This window comes from Cariama cristata, unplaced genomic scaffold, assembly GCF_000690535.1.
Source record: "Cariama cristata isolate BGI_N322 unplaced genomic scaffold, ASM69053v1 scaffold14420, whole genome shotgun sequence".
In the NCBI taxonomy this organism is placed as follows: domain Eukaryota; kingdom Metazoa; phylum Chordata; class Aves; order Cariamiformes; family Cariamidae; genus Cariama; species Cariama cristata.
In genome coordinates, this window is record NW_009594183.1 from 32,643 (window position 1) to 49,244 (window position 16,602).

Consider the following 16,602-nt stretch of genomic DNA (forward strand, 5'->3'; position numbering starts at 1 on the left):
CAAAAGTTCTGTTTACAGATGGACCATGAGTCAGAGAATGACTGACTGCCTAGGATTCTGGGTGGCAGAAAAAACAACCTCCTACCACTAAATGGTATTGGCTAGTGGACATCCTGGATCCTCTGCACTGTCCTGATGTCAGTTTAATGTGGGTTATAAAGACTGCAGGCAATTTGAGGAAGTTCACTACTAGGGAGAGAATTATGGAAGTCTTCTAGTTACATGGCTCTTTTCTGAAATAGCTAAGTGTGTCTAAGCATACCAGAGAGAAACACTGCTGGGCTTTCCTAAAAGTCTTCATTGAAATTCATTTCACAGCCTCTCTGGTTAATCAGAATTAGTGTTTTATCTAGTTTTCTATTTACAACCTATGTTTCAGCAGCTGATAGCATTGTTTTTGAGTATCTATGTTTGCAGGCTTACGTTTTTCCTGTTTTCCGTTGACTGAATGAGCCTAGTTCCTTCAAATTCATTGTCTTGATACTTAATGCCCTGTTTGTTGTGCCATCTACAGACGTTTTCTAAACTTCTAGTATAGAGCACAGACTAGACATGTTACTTATGCTGCCCATTTCATGGCTTCACCACCTTTGCAGTTTCTGTATTCCACCTCTTTGATCAAGATTGTTTCTCTTTATCATTGATCAGCCCTATTTGAATGATGGTAGATGCATCAGTGTCCTAGGGTATCTTCTCATTTGTTGTCATGTTTTGTCATGAAACATGTACTTGGAATAACTCCTGCTGATTTGCATCCTAAATGCATGTTTCTTTGTTTCTGCTGTGAATGTCTCTTCTTGTGCACTTTTATGACTGTAATGGTTATGACTTCAAAAGTTGCTGTTTTACGGAAACACTGATATTGTAGGTATGATTGGAAGTTGGGAACTGAGGAACTTACTTTTCTTAATTTATGCCTAAAGAATTTGAGAACATTAGCTTAACTGGCACACAAACCAAGTTTGGTTACTGCCTAGTTGTCTACTAGCAAAAGTGCTTCTGCAAATGTTACATTTACCTTGTCTTAGAAACAAGTTTATCCTTTTACTAATTCTCTGTTTCCAGAAATGTTTGAGATGGATAGTTTAGGAAAGTGGAGACTTGATTTTCTTGGAAAATAATTAACTCTGCAGTATTTGTCAAACAAAAAAAGACATGTCTTCTGAAACTACTGTGGAATGTTGTATTTCTGCTAATTGTAATTTATTGCTGGAATGCAGTGGGATGTCAATTTATTCACTTCTACATATTACTTCATCTTTATGTAAAAAGCTGTATTTATAGACTCGTTTCTCTGGTTATACGTAGGACCAACGTTTCATTCTTGTGCATGTAGAATGAGTGCGAGAGGATGCATGGTGGTCTTCATGAATAAACTGGCACTGACTTACTCAGCTTGCATTTTCATGAGAGATATAGCATGAATACTTTTATTTGCTTATTCAACACTGGCTGAATAATTTCTTAACACTGTCTTTCTAAAGATGCAGTAATCGTTTCTGAACACCAATGAATTCTTGTGTGTTTTGAAGTAGCTAACATAAACAGTTATTTATGAAGCTTAATTTGTTTGCTGCTTAGTAACAAATTAACATACAATTTTCAAATGTGTAACTGGTATACAGTCCCTTGGAAAACTGTATGAAATGAGACTTAGTATTTTGTAAACTTAAAACTGAGACTGCACCTTTAAAGTAAAGATTAATTAAGAACTTTTATTAATGCTCTTGTACAGCTATGATAGTAAATCACCAACAGCTTGCATTGCCAATTGCTGATTTTTTTTCTTTTAATGATATGCTGCATGTAGACAAAGATGACCTGTCCCCAACTGCTGAGGTTTGGGATGTAGACCAGGGACTAATAAGTAAACTGAAGGAACAGTACAAGAAGGAACGAAAGGGGAAGAAAGGGGTAAAGAGTAAGTGCAGATTCTGAATCTTGTAATGCAACACTTTTTTGCCTATCTATATAGAAGACATTTTTTCTCACAAGTTCTGTTTTTGTGTTGTTTGTTTTTTTTTTTTTTCATTAAGCATCATTTTCTGTAACGGGGGCAACCAACTTTAACTTTCTACCTGCTGAATGTGAATATGTCAAAACCTTTCACAGACATTTCCTAGATAAGAAATGTTGAAAACACATAAAAATTTAAGGTTAAATAGGTAGAGAGCTAAATGCTTTGAAATGTGAGTGTAGAAATAACAAACAACTTGCATTTTGAGGATATTCCTACTCTGAGAAGTTTTTGAAAGATTTAACTTTATCTGCTTCTTAAACTATAATACTATGGTACGGTTGGGGGGAGGTTGTTGGGTTTTTTGTTTTTTTAACATGAGCTTGAATCAAGCTATAATTGCTATTTATGGGTTTGTAATTAGTTTTACAGTCTAAGGCAATGAGAATAAAAAATTGCTTGTAATGTAAATATGAACTCTTTTTTGTGGCTTTATTTAGGATATAATCTTTTTTTTATGGTGCCCTTGACTTTCCTCTGCAGTTACCACATTTTGATTGACACCTCTTTACTCTGTAAGAGTTTTCAGACCAGTTGACCTATTTGAACTATGTAAGTTAAACCAAACTTCAATATAGAAGTACCTGGTAGAAATGCTTTTGTAACTTATGTCATCAACTATACAAAGCTCTTAGTGGACAAAGTGTTATGCAATCAATGTCACTCTAGAGAAGCTCCCTTGATTGCAGTGTTTTTATTTTTTGAAAGTATATTATAACAGTTTCTGGAGATATTTAGTAACATTTTTTTTTCCACAATTTGAAACACTGTGAATATGTACTAACTAAATTAAGTGATAATTAAAATATAGCACTTCATGAAAAATTCTGTAATTATGAAGATCTGAAATTACTTTTTAACATCTAACATATTAAAATTGAGTTAGTGCATGTTGATTGTCTCTTCAGCAATTTTGCATGGCTTAAATGTGCACACACACAAATATAAAATCTTTGAAGTAAAGATTTTTACCTAGTCTTTGGTTTGATTAGAACTTACAGTAGTAATCTGGATGCTAATGAGTATCCTCATTTATGTAAATCAGCAGTTGACACTAAATTCACATTAACTACGTTGTAGGGTTAGAAACTTCGTTTCGATACTAAAATGGGTATGTTTTATTTGAAATTTTCTTATTTCACATTTTAGACTTTGGAAGCATAGTGGCTGCAAAAATAACAGCAAATGTTTTTAATTCTGGGGAAAAGACATTGTTTAGGGGGGTTTTATATTTCTCTCTCAAAAATTACATCTTTAGGTTATCGTGTACAGAAAGTTCTTGAAACTATACTTTTGTTTTAATTCTACTCTTTTCACACCCACCACACCAGTTAGTTTCTGCTTTCTGGCTTGTGCGAGGTAAGCAGCTATAAAACAGGACAAGTCATGTTTATTCTAGGATTATAAATGGTATGAAAAAAAACTTCTCGGGCCTCCAAATTTGTTTTAGTGGAATTACTTTGACTTGTCTAGAAAAGATTTCTCTTTCCTGCACTTACTGCTTCCTTTGCTGCTGTGCAATCAAGAATTTCAATCATCTTTTTGGTTTTGTGTCTGTAAATCTTAAAATTTCCATAAGAGAAGCATAATTCTCACCCATCAAAAGTAACTGCTTTGTCAAAAATTGGCATTTTAGTCGTCTACATTGCTCATTAAATTGGCTGTGACCATAATTTAAAATAAATAGTAATTATTTTATCTGAAATGTCCCGCTGAATGATTTAAAACTTTGCAACATTATTGTCAAAACTTTCCTTCCTGTCCACTTTCCTGCTGTTGCTGCAAATGGTCTAACATTAAGTTTTGTACCATAAATGCATGACATGTTACCCATCAATTACTATTTGATGTATATTGTCTTTTGACAATGTGTGTTCCACTATCAAAACTTAAAGGAGTATTTTCTTCATCTAAAGTAGTTTTGAAACCTGCTTATATTCACGTAAGAGAATGTTCAGGAGAAAACTCTCACAATGCTGCAACGTCAAGTAAGTCACTGTTTAGTGTTTTGGATTTTAAGTTTAAATTCTCCTTTGGGAAACTCTGAGCTCATTTAGGTAGTCTCACAGGGTAGTTTGTGGGATTCTGCACTTGTGGCACATTGATAATAATAGTTTCTGATTAAAAATTGGCCTCTAAATGACTGAGCTAACTGAGTGAGAACTCCACACGCAGTAAAAGTATGCATTTAAGGTTGGGCAGGTTTATTTAAGTTCTGTTTATTTGATTCATAGACTTTTGTTCTCAGCTTTTTTAACATTCTGAGACTGAAAATAATGTCAAAGGCCTTCTTTATTCCTGATCGTGTCTGATCATTTGTGAACTTCATTCTGAATATTCATCTCTTACTTTACTCTTCTGTGTATTGTCAGACTTTTATCAGAATTTATCTGCATGGCAGTATATATACCATCATAAAGATCAAATAAACGTGCATTGACTTTCACTTCTTGCAGTCCTTTGAGGACAGCGTAATAGGGCACACATTCTAACAGATTCTTTTGTTGAATATGCGTCTAGTGACTACCATAATCTGCATTTAGACTGCTGTCTTCATAACAGGGTCTTCATAGCCTTGGCCCAGGTATGGTAACTTTCATTCCAAATGTAGAAATAAATAAGTGAACAGAAGTAGGTTTGATTCTATTTTGATACTTCTGTAGTCTGCATTCATATGTTTTGGTTTGGGTGGAACACCTTAATTTAGGTCATCTTCTGTCAGCACGTATGTTTTTATAATGTAATACTCTTTTTTTGTTGTTTTTTTTTTGTTTGGGATTTTTTTCTGTCATGATAGTCACCATGTTATATGGAAATACTACTTCCTTATGAAAGGATCTTTAAACAAAACAAAAACCACCGCACACTTTAATTGCCTTTATATTATCAGCTGTAAAATAACCCAAACCCTGTTTATTGAAGAGTTCGTCTATTAAAAAAAACCAAACAAACACACACAAACAAAACCAACAAAAACACACCCAAAAACCCCAAACCAAACAAAAAACCACCACAAACCAACCACAACCTACTCTGGATTTCATCGTAATAAATAGATAAGGAGCTAGGTTTGATTTCTGCAAAACCAGGCTTACCTTTGACAGTAATATGCTGAATTTAAGGCCAGTTGCTTGACCAAGCTTGATAATATCAGTTTTAGCAGGTAAATCAGGGGATGACTCTTTTTCAGATACAACCTGTCACTTTTTCAGAATATAATAGTGGAGATGATGCATATCTCATTTCATACTATCAGGTCAGTGTAATGTGTTCTCAGCAATTTGAAAGATAGTTTTCACATCTTAAATCATATGTGTACGTCACTGTTAAAATCAAGATCCTTTTACCGATTTTCCTTAGTTTCAAGGAACTTTTCTTGTTTTTTACTTTCCTGTTCTTTTATCTCAGTCTAATTGTTCTGTATTTATGTACCAGTATCTGTCCCATTCACTTTGCTATACTTGATTTCTGGAAATACGGTGTAGTAGTTGATAGGCATGAAAACAGATTTGGATTTTACCATCTTCATTACCATTACCTATTGATATAGAAGGATCCCTGTGTTATATTCAGACTTATGTTATTACATCTTGGAGCTAATAGAAATCTGTTTATGGCTTCTCAGACTAAAACTTTTCAGCACTGACTATTCAATTACCTTTTTCACATTTGATCTCTGAAGGAGGATGTAGTGAGATGGGATTATAGGTGTTTTGCTTTTGTTCCTAACAGGTTTATGTTTGTTGATTTTATTTATTTTTTTTCCCCCTAGTCTTTTCTTGAGGATAAAACGTAGTCATCCAGTTTGTGCCTTGAACATAGCTGCTTATGCAGAGACAGCACATTCTTATTCTTAAAAATCTCTTTGTAACATTTAAAATACTTCAGCAATTGTATGACGGTGGACTTGCGCTTATTTGAAAGCAGAGATCTGTGCAGTCTTCTGTGGTGTTGGCAGAATCTTGACTATTGACATTTTTCAGCATGAAATACAGAGAAGTTGTTGGGAACAGCAGCTGCTCTTTTGTAAACTTCAGAAAGAAATTTCTCTATCTTGTATGATGGGCGGAGGGGTGTTCTGAGGTTATGTCTGAAGGACAAGAAGTGACTAAACATGCTGCAAAACATGAAAAGACGAGGCTGACAGTCCCCAAATCAGTGACATGCTAAATGACTGGCTGGTTCAAGGTAGCAGAGCAGGGCGGCTAGTTCTAGTTACTTCTGAGTCTGCTCTGAGACAAACTTCTCATGCCCATATGTTTGGTGTGAAAGAACCTCCAGAAGATGCTTTCAGTTTGGATGTGAGTAAGAGTTAATAAGCCATTTTTGTCATTTTCCATCCATGTGTTGAACAATTCATGCATATCAAAATGGAGAAGACAAATGGGTTTTCTGGAAAGCAAAGTGTATATTAAAGTAGGCAATTTAGGGCACCAGTCGTGACTTTTATCATGTCATTAATTGATTGCTCTATAATATCTTCAAGAATGATTCTGCTGGTGGCCACCATAGGTGGCTGGCTGATGGCCAACTGGAATAAAGTCAAAAGCAAGCTTTATGGTCTATATGGTAGAGACCTGGTCATTTTAAGAATGACTTTTTTTAGATGAGGTCTCATCAGCTGACTGCAATTAAGTATTGTACCTTTGAAATTAAATCCTATCAGTCTAGTGGCTGTTAGAAAATAAATGTTGGTGCTAAAGAGGCATTCCTCATTTTTATTTTTTTACACTCACTTCATTAGCTGAAATCACAGGTTTCTAGACTCACTTCTACATGAGAGTGAAATGAACCTTAACCACTCAAGAAATCTATTCTATTGCATAAGGGAAACTTTTGGAAGCCATTTTTATTCTCAAACAACTTCTGGGCAGCAACCTTCGTAGATTTAATTGGAATATTAAGTATTCCATTAAAGAAAAAAAGAAAATATCAAAAGCACACACACAAAAAGTATAGAGAGTTATGTATTATTTGGCAAAATGAAAATGTTTTGCAAGTATTAATGAGAATAGTTATATAGCATCGCTCTTGGAGTATGCATGGTATACTTTTGCTATGATTCTACTTCCAGAAATTTTCTTCATTGTCATCTGTGTCTCCAGAGGATTCTCCATTAACTCCAGAGAATTCAGTTATTGATGGATGCTTACTTTTGAACACAACAGTTTTAACCATTTTTTTGTCAGTGACATCTAAAAATCAAAATGATTAGATATTGTTTGAAAGGATGTGTTTTAGTATGTAACTGTTTAAATGAATAGTTCTGCTCTTCATAAGTCATCTGTAGTTATAGTGTTTATTCTTTACTTTTTTGAGAGTAAAGGCTTTGTTATAGTTTCAATTCCCTTTTTTTAATGGAAGTGGTACATGTCACCTGAGAGTATAAGAAATTGTTTCCTAATGCTTACTTTACTAAAAAAGGGACATATTTGAAAATTAATTTTAAGTTCAAATATGCCATTTTAAAGATAATAAGCTCTTATATTTTAGAAAGTTTAGAAGCATAGTTTTTGGCTGCAGGGTGATGGGTATTTTATTTTAAATGTTAAACAGTATAACTGCCTACAGTCACAGAAAGGACTCTTATTGATTAAAAACTGGTTATGTCTTGCATAATTTTGGGTTGTTTTCTTTAAAGAGATTCTGTCACTGAAATTTTGCTTTATGATTGAAGCTTGACTTTTTGACATGCAAGCAGTAAGGTGGAAGCAGGAAAGAATTTATTAATTGTTTTTAAAAAATAAATTGTAACATACTATTCTTGTTTGCTAGTGTCTGCATCATTAATTTAATGCACATATAATTCAGTATGCTTTGGTTCTGGAGGCATACTGGTATAATAAGGGTATATACATCTGCAGTTTCATACAGTGGTGGAAGCATTCTTGCTCTTGTGTTTAATAAACACTTTACACAATTTAAATACCATTCAAAAGCAGGGAAAGTTAATTGTTCGTTGCACCCCCATTATGAGTTTTCTGTACTTTTTTCCTCATTTTTTTAAGCTTATTTTTTATTTGTACTCTGTTTTTCAGTGTTAAATTGTTTAGTATAGTTAAAGTTGTGTAATATTATTAGCAAATGTTTAATTCGTAAGTATTTTATTTAATAGTTAATGTTCTTTTAATATTTGGCTTGACTTCTCAGTAGGGCTGCAGGATGATTTTTTTTTTCTCTCTCCTACAGGAAATTGTAGAATAGATCTACAGAACACAAAGGAGTTACTCTTTGATTTAGTGAATTAAAACTGTTTGCATGTAGTTTTCAGATTTTATGTATTAACTCCTTCTTTTGATTTCCAAAAGATCAATTTTATTAATATACAAAGACAGAAACAAAGCATTGTATTTATTTTAAGGAGGTCCCATCACTAATTATTCTTGTTTAATTAGTTCAATGGATTTTTAGACTTCAGTCAAGTCAAGCGGTAGCAATCAAATGAATATTTGCTGCTGACGTTAATTTACAGGAGTCAACAGGACAAAACTTCACGACATGATAGCTGATCTGGGCGATGATGAGATACCCCACATCCCTTCAGGAATCATTAATCAATCTAGGTCACCCTCTTCTAGAATGACTGATCATGAAGGTGCAAGAGCAGAGGAAGGTACAAAAAATTCAGCTACTTATTATATTTCAGGAGATTTCTTTTAGAAAGCACACACTGTAATTTACTGTCCCCTCTATAAAGCTTAATGCGATTGCAGATTGCCACATTATTATTTTATTTGCAGTTCTTCCCAAATGGTTTTGTGAGAATATGGCTTGAGTTTCTGTGGCTTATTGTAGCTCACCATTATTTCATAAGTATCTTTAAACAACTTTATGTACAGCAGTGTGTATGAAACTTTTCACTATTAAGTCCCTGTTTGCAGAACCCCTGTTAGCAAAATCTTTTACAAATAGGGAGTTATTTGAGGGGAAAAAAGGTGAGTATTTGCATTTGTTACACAGTTTGCATTTTAAAGTGAAATTTAAAAGTGGTTATTTAAATTATGAGAATAATTTTTCTCTTTTCCTCAAGTTTAATGTTCTCTTTTTAAAAAATTCTCATGGTTTATATACACAAGTGTACAAAACCACTATATACTTCTTTACAAAGTATTGGTTTTAATTTCAGGATTATCTTAAGCAATGGAAGTTAGTAGCAAACTATTATCTAAATAGTCCAAAGTCTTGTATTCAGCTTTAAGTTTTTTGTTTTAAAGGAATGACTTTGCTTGTAGTAACTTTGAGATTAGAATACCATTATGTAAATTGTCCTCTACTCAGAACATATTAATTCAAAATACTCAATTCAGATTTCATAGAATCATAGAATCATTATGGTTGGAAGAGACCTCAAAGATCATCAAGTCCAAACGTATACCTGATGCCACCATGTCTACTAAACCATGTCTTGAAGTACCACATCTAATATTTGACTCCTTTATGATGATCTCTGACCCATAAGCCCTGGCATGGTGCCAGCTATACCAGAAGTAGAAAGAATTTGTGTTGTTACTAATCTTGATAATCTGTTGGTTCTCCTGTTCTTCCTTCATCCCCCACCCCTTCAAATGCCTGTCACCAGGCAAGCAGAAAAACAGAAATTTTGCAAGAAGGTTGTTTTGTTGTTCTCCCAAACTATTATTTTACAAAAGTGTTTGTCTTCCCACCTCTTCTTTTACTGCCTTCCCTTTTGTCGTCATTTTCATTTACAACTTGAAGATGAACCAGTATCAAATTTATCTGTTGAGTGCAATTGAAAAACGTACTGGTGAAGTTCCACTTGCTAAAACTTGTGGATGTACATTTAGGTTGTATTTAGGTTTAGTATTTACATGCTTTAGGTTGCCTTTTAGCCTTGTTAAGGTATTAAGGGCATGTGACCCTACAGTTACAGTTCCCTTAGTCTGTCTTAGGCTATTTTTCTTAGACCATACATGTTGTGCAAAGGAACACAGATGTTCATTGTTTAGGACAGGCCATATAGCTGTTGTCTCTTTTAGAGACTTAAAATCTAAAATAATGTTGGACAAAACAAACTTTCTGAAGAAACAGATGCTAGATTTGAGTTTGAGAGGGACTGACTTTTATTGCATGGTTCCCGTAGCACAAACACTGTACTACACTTTAAATAAAGATTGTCCACGCTATTTTCAAATAAACTGTGCCTTCAGTGTTTTTAATGTGCTATTTAATGTGTTCATATGTTTTCAGCATATCAGTATAGTTGGGGCTTTATTCATTAAGAGTAGTAGTATGAATCTCTCTACCATCATATCTGGTAATTTTAAACTTGAACATTAGGGTATGAATTTTGCTGTTTGATCAGAAATTCTGTCCTGAATGCTACGTGACTTTTAGAGTTTTTGTCTGTACTGAATGGTGCAAAGCTGCAAGCAAACCTTCTAGGCCTGTCTTTTGTTAACAAGGCCAAATACTTCATTATCATAAAATGCAGATTTTGCTCAACCATTTATTCAGCTGTGTTTTAAAAAGCTAAGTTTTTTGCAGACAACTTTAGGCTTTCTTGCTGGGACGCACTAGCCTATGCTCATGAATGTTACCAAGCCATAATGTTCTTGCAAGTGTATGTAAGGTTTATGCTACACTTTGGTGTCATAGTTCTGAGATAGTGATTGATCATTTTGTTTTCATATAGAGAACAAAATGTTACTAAGCTCACTTTTTTCTTTTTTTCTTGAGGGGAGGAGGGGGTTCAGAGAGGAAAGTAAACTATGGTTCTAATTGACTGGGAATATATCTTTTATACCTCTAAAAGTGTGCTTTTTGGTTAGTGGGTTTCTTCTCTCTCTTTTTTTTTTTTTTTTTTGAAGTGCCTGGTTAAATATGATGAGAAAATTGTTAGGCCGTAATTACAATTCATAGTTTTGGCCATAAGAAATTAGAGTTTCCATTTCACCATATTGCATGACTTTCAGGAACAGAATCAGCTGCATCATGATTCTCCATCTAATGTATTGTACCAAGACTTATTATTTTCACAGGTTGTTTTTCTTTTTTAATATCTATAGCTTAACAAAAAAATTGCAATAACAGCTAATTGCTTGGGATATAAGAGCTGCTTTTGATGTACCATGTATTAACTTTCTGGAAAACAAGATTAAGATGTCCCTGTCGTATAGTAGACAACAACAGCATACATGAACACACATATCTGATTAGAGATTAAAGCAGTTTCAGTCTCTACAAATATTACTGCTTGATTTTGACTTAATTATGTATGATGTCAAGAACTTGAGGGTAAGAAGTGCTGGTTAGGATTGGCCAAGCAAATATTTAATCATTGCATTTTTTTCACCTAGTTTCACCTACAAGGAAACTTGTATTATCGCTTACATTTTTACTTTATATTTATTGATTGCAAACTCAGTTAAACATATATATTATGCTTTGAGGATAATATTGTACTCTGTGTGTGAGAAAAATACTTGGATTTTTTTAAAACATGAGAAGTATTCAAGAAGTAATTTGTTTAACTTTATCACTTGCATATATTGATGCATTTTTTTTGATATGCGGAATTGAGGGTCTTTATTTTTAGTAGCTCTAACATCATGCATCTTTCATTGTGTTACTCTTCTGCCTTTTGTTTTTATAAAAACAGCCTGCAACAACTTTTAAACTTTGAATATGTCTTATTTTAAAATAATAAAATGTACAAATAAAATATAGTTATCCAACATTATACATATATATTGGCAATTTTAGTATTGAGAAATATGCTGCTGAATTTCAGATAGCATTAATTTTGAAGCTTTAAATAAAGGGATATTCACCTCTGCAAATAAAGCTTGATAAATTTATAATATAGACTCTTAATGAGGTAGTGTTTTTCTGTGGTAGTGCTTCATTTTTAGTATAGAGCATATGAAGTTGATCTGTTAAGGACAGATGACATTGACCTCACAAAGAATTAGTATGACAAGTTCAGAAGCTTATTTAAACCTTGTGGACCTGTCCTAAAGACGAAATAGGAGTCTCAGCATCACAACAGAGATGGAAAGTGTGCTTGAATTTAAAATGAACATATTGCCTCCTTTCCCCACTGATCAGCAGCTATGTTCTCTAATGACTTGGGATGTTTGGCTTGTAAGTGGATACTTGTATTTGGGAGACTGGGACCTTGTCAAAACAGTAGAGGTGAACCAGTTTTGGAAATTCCAAATAAAAGTATTGGAGTTGTTCTGTGGGAATCGAAAAGAAAAAACAAAACAAAACAAAAACAACCAAACAAAAAAACAAACAAAAATAATAAAAACACAAACCCAACCAACCAATGATAACAGCAACAATAATAAAACCCTGAAGACCCCCTATGTTTATTTTGTCACCTTTATCATTCTTTTTCTCCCACTCTTTTTCCGTCAGACAAGAACCAGGAAAAACTTGGTCTCTGAAGTAATTGAGGGGCTAATTGTTATCCATTTGAGGATTTCACAATTTAGGTTCACCCAGAGAATGTTTGTGATGTCATTTTATTTCTTGCTTCATGTAAAGTATTGTTTGTATCTCCTTTTGTACTCAGCTCAGCCACTTTCACTAAGAAAACAATCCTTAGAAATTCTGATCTCATCTAGTAAGCATGGATGACTGGATACCATCTCACCCCCTAAAAATAAGACCAAAACCGATAATAAGGGAAATAGGTAGAAACATGGAAAATAATTAGATGTTTTCTAGGAATATGGCTTTTTCTGAAATACGAGTGGTCTGGTATAGACTGTCAAATTCAGAGTTTTAGTAAAATATTAATGGAAATTAAAAGCTTATTCATATAAGGCCATGGTAAGCTATTTTGGATTGTTAATTTAATGTAGCATTCTGGTGAGGCAAGACATTTGTATGGATTGTGAATGTTTTAAAAAGAGGTGGTTGTGCAGTTAGAATACTGTTTGCTCTTTTTATGTGATTGCAGGAACAGCAGTCTATTGCTACGTAGATGATATTCTTGGATGCTCACATACAGTTGTGTTATCTGTGCTAATAAGGTTACTTTTTTTTAATAGTACAGTAGTTGTCAAGCATTAGAACTTGTTTTGTTCTTCGGAAGTGTGTTTTGGTTTTTTTTTTATTAGCTGGGCTGGCTCCTCTTTGTGTAGCCATAGCAATGATGCCAGACATCTATAACTTTACACCTAGTCTTAGTTACTTTTCTTCAGCTGTAGTGGAACATAACTAGGTTACCATTCAGTTAGTGGTGATACAGAATAATAAAGATGCATGTTCAAAACAGGAATGTGTTAATTATTAGTCCTCTTGTTTGGAAACTATTTTTGTAAGACAAAAACCAGGATTTGGATGTTTTTCTGATCTGGAAAACTTTATTTTCTCTGAGTTTCAAGGTTGTTCTGAGAGGATTAGAAACAAGGGGTGGTGTTGAAGTGAGACCATAACTCTCAGCCAAATCAGTGAAATCCAAAAGTCAAGCAAGTTTATTTTTTAAAGATGTCAAATATGATTTAATGTATTTTGCACATATTTGCACTTAGCTAAATTTCACACTTGGTTGAAGTACTCTACCTAACAAGTGTCCCAATTTTTGCATGGAAAGGAATACTGATAAGTAAAAGCAGCTTCTAAAATATGCTAAAGTATTACAATGTTTAAGCCTTTGTTATTATTCCTTACTGTGAAATTGATATTTGTGGGTAGAAGGAGATACACAGAATTGATGGAGAGTGTAAAGTTTCAAATATTCACCCATATTCTTTATTATTCAGGTGTGAATTCAGAATGAATGGTTATATGTAACTTGTATTCATTTTAAATGATAATTAACAGAAATACTAAATTTTAATTTGAGGAAGGCACAGCTAGGTAAGATAAATATCAGTTGAGTGTATTTTAAGTTAGAATACAAAATATGCTGAGAAAGAGAGGGAATTCATGAATAACAGATGTTTTCATTTTTTTAATCATCTGAAAAAAATCAAAGTGGAAGACATGTTTTGCGGGAGGCCTTTAGCCTCAGAGATGACAAGTACTCATACATGCAAGTCGAGATATTTGAGTAGTATATGGCACAAAGACTTATTTGCAAATGGATGGAAGGCAGGTAGCATGGTGTAGTGAATGAAATATTTAGCTGAGAATTTGGAGACCTAGGATGTACATTTGATATTGCAATGTAAAGTAATGTCAGTCAAGTCACTTGTCAGTAGTATTGAGCACCTCTGTAAAGTAAGTTGAAATCAAATGACAAAGTGGAATACAAGAATTGTGTAATATATGTGTGTGTGTTTGCACATGTGTGTTTGTCTTCATGCTCTTTTTTTTTTAATTGGGGCAGTACGTAGTACATAAAAGTTCAGTATTAAAGTCTGCTTTGCTTTTAAGTGATGAATAATACAGTTTTTCATCAGTTTGAATTATTGCATTGAGACTTAAAGAAACTGTTTTGTTCTTTGTAGCTGAGCCAATAACGTTTCCACCTGGAGGAGGCAAGTCATTTATTATGGGTTCTGATGATGTGTTGTTAAGTGTACTGGGCCTTGGAGACCTTGCAGACTTGACAGTAACAAATGATGCAGACTATAGTTATGATGTAAGTGCAATTTTATTTTAAAATTCTTTATACGGTTTAATCAATAACAGTTGGGTCCCCTGTCCCCCACCCTGAACATTACAGATGCAGAAAACAGAGGTTTCATTAGCAAAAATTATTACTTGGGAGGAGGAGGGAGCACCTTGTGAATGGGCTGAGTAATTTGGGTAATCAATATTAAGTGATATGACTTGTTTCTTTTCTGCTTGAATAATTTAGTTCAGGTTTTGTCACTGAGGGTATGTGTTATGACATAAAATACAGATTGATGTCTTAACATGAATTTGTGTGAACAAAAATGGCAACTATACACTGATCTGGAGCATTGAGAAGACATGGCATAAAACACAAATGCTGATAATAACTTATTTCTTTGCTCTCCCCTTTGTGTTTATGTAGTGTTAACAGCACAAACTATATATTGTAGCGTATTTCAGATGTAAGCTTTTAGGTTGTAATTTTATTATACTCCAAAGCGCTCTGATGTTCCTTTGATCATATTCATTAAGCTACTACCAATAGTGTTAGATAAATTTTTCGTTGGCTAGTAAAATGTGATGACTGGTTAGGAAAGTATTCAGGTAAGTCTAATGTATTGTATTTAAAGTGTCTTGTGGTTTTGGGTTGCGGTTGTTGGTGCTTGGTTTTTTGGGTTGGGTTTTTTGGTTTTTTTCATTGTTGATGGTGAGGTACCTCTCTGTTTCTATAACTTTTCAAGTTAGATACATGGGTTTTGTACTGGAAACAATTACTAGGGATTTTATTAAAATCTTGGAATGTGCAAAGTAGAGAAATAAATTGTTTATGACTTTTTACAGTGTCTGAAAATACTTGTGTGTGACTACACACCTGTTTTATAATCATAATTGTCCTTCAGTATGTAACTGATAGGCTTATTAATTGCTAAAATGAAGTAAGAGCTAATATTTACATTTCTCTGTTATTGTGGGGTGTTATGTTAGATAGCTTTATTTCCTGAATAATAAATGAATATATTAATTATCCACCTTTCTACTACTGGACTGTATAAAAATAAATGAAAGCACTTTTTAAATATTTAAAGTACTTTCTACACTTGTATAATGTATTGTCCTGTTCACAGTAAAGATTAATTTTTAGGTTATCTGTTTCATTTCGAATGACATAACACTTCTTGGAAATCATGTAACTTAATATCAGAGTTCAATTTCGGCCCTTTGCATCTTAACGTTCTCAGGATTTTGCCTTCTGTCTAGCTAAATCTCTTGTGTAATCACATATAAAATGTCTGACTTGAGGGTCATGTACAATTGTTTAGAAAATTATATGAAATCTATGAACAAGTGGACTTCAAATAAAAGTTTTTCAAAAACTTCAATTGTGAATGCTTTAAAGCAGTGTAAATTTGAAACAACCAGAACTGGGTATTCCTAACTGTACTCCTAACTAATAGTAAATTCCCCTGGAAATTATGAAGTTGAATAGTTTCAGGGTTTGTTTTACGTAATGCTGTATTTACTTGGTTGAATAACTCCTAAATGCTTCTGTCACTATCTTCATCAAAGAATTAAGAAAAGTTTGATTTAATGCTAACTTGCATGAGGAAAAATATTTATTTTAAAGCAGTTTAGAATCCCAAATCAAGCTTCTGAACTTGTCAGTTCAACTCCAGTATTAGCAGAATACTTTATTATAGATCATTGTTATCTCTTCTTCTCCAATTAGCTCTCCCTTGAGAATTACTGTATACATAGAAGGAACAAGAAGTTCCTGGGCTGAAATGATAGCAGTCTGGAAGAACAGTGAGAAGAAGCATCACTGTTCTTGTACATTTTCTTAGAGGTGTTTTTGGTTGTTTTTAGCTACTGTCAGAGGCCAATGCTGAGTTAGAAGTATCTCAGTCCAAAATAATGCAATCATTAGTATGTTCTGGGGCCATAATGGCAAATATATGCCATACTACTTTCTATGCTAAAAGGATTGCAAGAATGTCTTTGATATAAAAGAAGGAATTTGTGATGTCTCTTTCAAGAGCTCTAGTAGTGTA

The 16,602-nt window shown here is 33.5% G+C and overlaps 1 protein-coding gene across 1 annotated transcript in view; it reads left to right on the top strand.

Moving 5' to 3' along the window:
- STRN3 (striatin, calmodulin binding protein 3) overlaps positions 1 to 16,602 on the top strand; it is a 49,472-nt gene that overhangs the window by 13,007 nt on the left and 19,863 nt on the right. The window contains exons 7-9 of the mRNA XM_009697134.1: positions 1,811 to 1,921; positions 8,490 to 8,630; positions 14,443 to 14,576. Coding sequence (XP_009695436.1) covers positions 1,811 to 1,921; positions 8,490 to 8,630; positions 14,443 to 14,576 — 386 coding nt within the window. The remainder of the gene's footprint in view (positions 1 to 1,810; positions 1,922 to 8,489; positions 8,631 to 14,442; positions 14,577 to 16,602) is intronic.